This window comes from Phalaenopsis equestris, unplaced genomic scaffold (genome assembly GCF_001263595.1).
Source record: "Phalaenopsis equestris unplaced genomic scaffold, ASM126359v1 Scaffold000002, whole genome shotgun sequence".
NCBI classification, from domain to species: Eukaryota; Viridiplantae; Streptophyta; class Magnoliopsida; order Asparagales; family Orchidaceae; genus Phalaenopsis; species Phalaenopsis equestris.
This window is the reverse complement of record NW_018164444.1, coordinates 81,247,383-81,249,535: the sequence shown is the minus strand read 5'-3', so window position 1 is coordinate 81,249,535 and position 2,153 is coordinate 81,247,383. Positions and strand designations below refer to the sequence as shown.

The window sequence follows — 2,153 nt, the reverse complement described above, 5'->3', positions numbered from 1 at the left end:
GGCTGCCCCTTCGACGCCTCCGGTAACGGTCAATGCCAAACCGGTGACTGCGGCGGCAAGCTGGCCTGCACCGCCTACGGGTCGCCGCCGAACACCTTGGCTGAGTTCTCCCTCAACCAATACGCCAATCTGGACTTCTTCGACATATCCAACGTCGACGGCTTCAACGTGGGGCTTGAATTCAGCCCGGATCCGGTGGGGAGCGGGTCTTGCCACGCGATCCGGTGCGCCGCGGATATTGTCGGGCAGTGCCCGGCGGAGCTGAAGGCGCCCGGAGGATGCAATAACCCCTGCACCGTGTTCAAGACGGATGAGTATTGCTGCAACTCTGGGAGCTGCCAGCCGACGGACTATTCTAAGTTCTTCAAGAACCTCTGCCCCGACGCGTATAGTTATCCCAAGGATGATCAGACGAGCACCTTCACTTGTCCCGCCGGTGGCAACTATAGAGTCACCTTCTGCCCTAACTGATTCCGGCCGGCCCGACCGGGAAGTCCAGACGACAATCTGGATGTTGCCACGCCGTTGTGTATCGCATGACGGCTTATACGAATCATTGTAGGATTTTCTGTTAAATAAGTGTCCATGCATGTTTTGTGGCTATCATCCACTATCATGATAGTTTCATGAAACATATATAGTTCATTAAATATTTTCCTCAAGTGCTATAGGAGGAATGATTTAAGAGCCTTTTGTGATTGGAAGGCAAAGTTCAGAATAAAGTGATGTATTAGGGAATGTGGCCACATATTGATTGTGTAATTTTTTCTTCTTTTTCAGTTACGTGTAATGTAAGGGGATCTTTTGATTATTAAATTATACATTCCACTGTCGTCAGTTACAGGAAAAATTATTGCATACGGATGGACATTCTGCATGCGATGTCCGATCCTGACCGTAGATCACCGACATCTCTGCATGCGGTGTCCGATCCTGACCGTAGATCACGGTGATCTACGGTCAGGATTATTTCTGTTTTTTTTTTAAAAAAATTTAGGTGGGGCCCACTGAAATACATCGGGACCGTAGATCAGGTGATTTACGGTCCGGATCGGACACGTAAGCTTCGTGCGGTGTCCGATCCGTATGGAATAATTTTTCCTAACATACATATCGCCCCACTCTTAATTATGTATTTATATATGTACCTAACACCTAAACTTTAATTTTTTATATCTATACCCCCAAAATTTTTTCATATCATATGGAAAATATCAGTATTTTACATTTTAGAAAGTTAAATACACATTTTTCATGCATAGATTAGGTGGCATAAATGTAACAATTGAGGTTTAGGTGTTAGATATGTAAATACATAAGAATTGAGTTGTATAAAAGTAAATTTTCCTGATTTATATTATAAGAAAATAGGTAAAAATTTTATAAGACGGAACTGACAAAGAAATAATAAAAGATGATAAAAATGTTAATAGTATTAATTTTTAAAAGTTTAGAGATCCTAAAATGTTATTTATTATATGAAATAAAAAAAAAACACTAACTCACTTATACTGCATTAATATCAGTTTAAATAAAATATTATAATAATTTTCATACAAAATTAATTTTAAAAATATTTTTAAACTTAATTCGTTACTCTTAAAGATTGAGCCCGGCCAACTCATCAGCTGGCTAGGACTCAACTGAATAACTAACTCGTGAGCCGAGCTCAATGAGCTAACAAGACAAGCTCAAACAAGCCACGACTCAACTCGCTAGCTCGTTCAAAAAATATTACGACAATTTTATATTCAAAAAATACTAAATTCAAGATTTTTTTTATAAAATTATTAAAAATGTTTTAAAAATAATATTTTACATTTTATATCGAACGCTTTTTATTATATATCTTCCAATTGTTCATTTTATTTTAAATAAAAAAATAATTTTGATCTCTCCATAAAGAGTTGATGTTCCCAACATTTGGATTGATTTATTATGTTTTTATATCAATAAGCGACCCCTTTTAAGGTTTTTAATAACTGCATCTCTACATCATCAATGTCAATGTCATTATTTGCCTCAAGCTTTCTTAGCCCAAAACATTATCTGGTTAACACATTTAAGTACGTCTTTAACATCCTCTTTGATGTTGACTCATGAACACAATAACACCAGTAATCGAGAGTACTCTCAAATATTATATATATATA

General features: G+C 37.6%; 2 protein-coding genes across 2 annotated transcripts in view; one reads left to right on the top strand and one right to left on the bottom strand.

The window, feature by feature from the left end:
- Positions 1–2,153, bottom strand: part of LOC110029131 (dihydroceramide fatty acyl 2-hydroxylase FAH2-like) — a 28,605-nt gene that overhangs the window by 10,869 nt on the left and 15,583 nt on the right. The window lies entirely within an intron of this gene.
- LOC110029144 (thaumatin-like protein) lies at positions 7–564 on the top strand (the record flags this gene model as incomplete). The annotated part of the gene is made up of 1 exon (XM_020731301.1): positions 7–564. A coding segment is annotated over one exon (465 nt), but the record flags the coding sequence as incomplete, so codon positions are not given.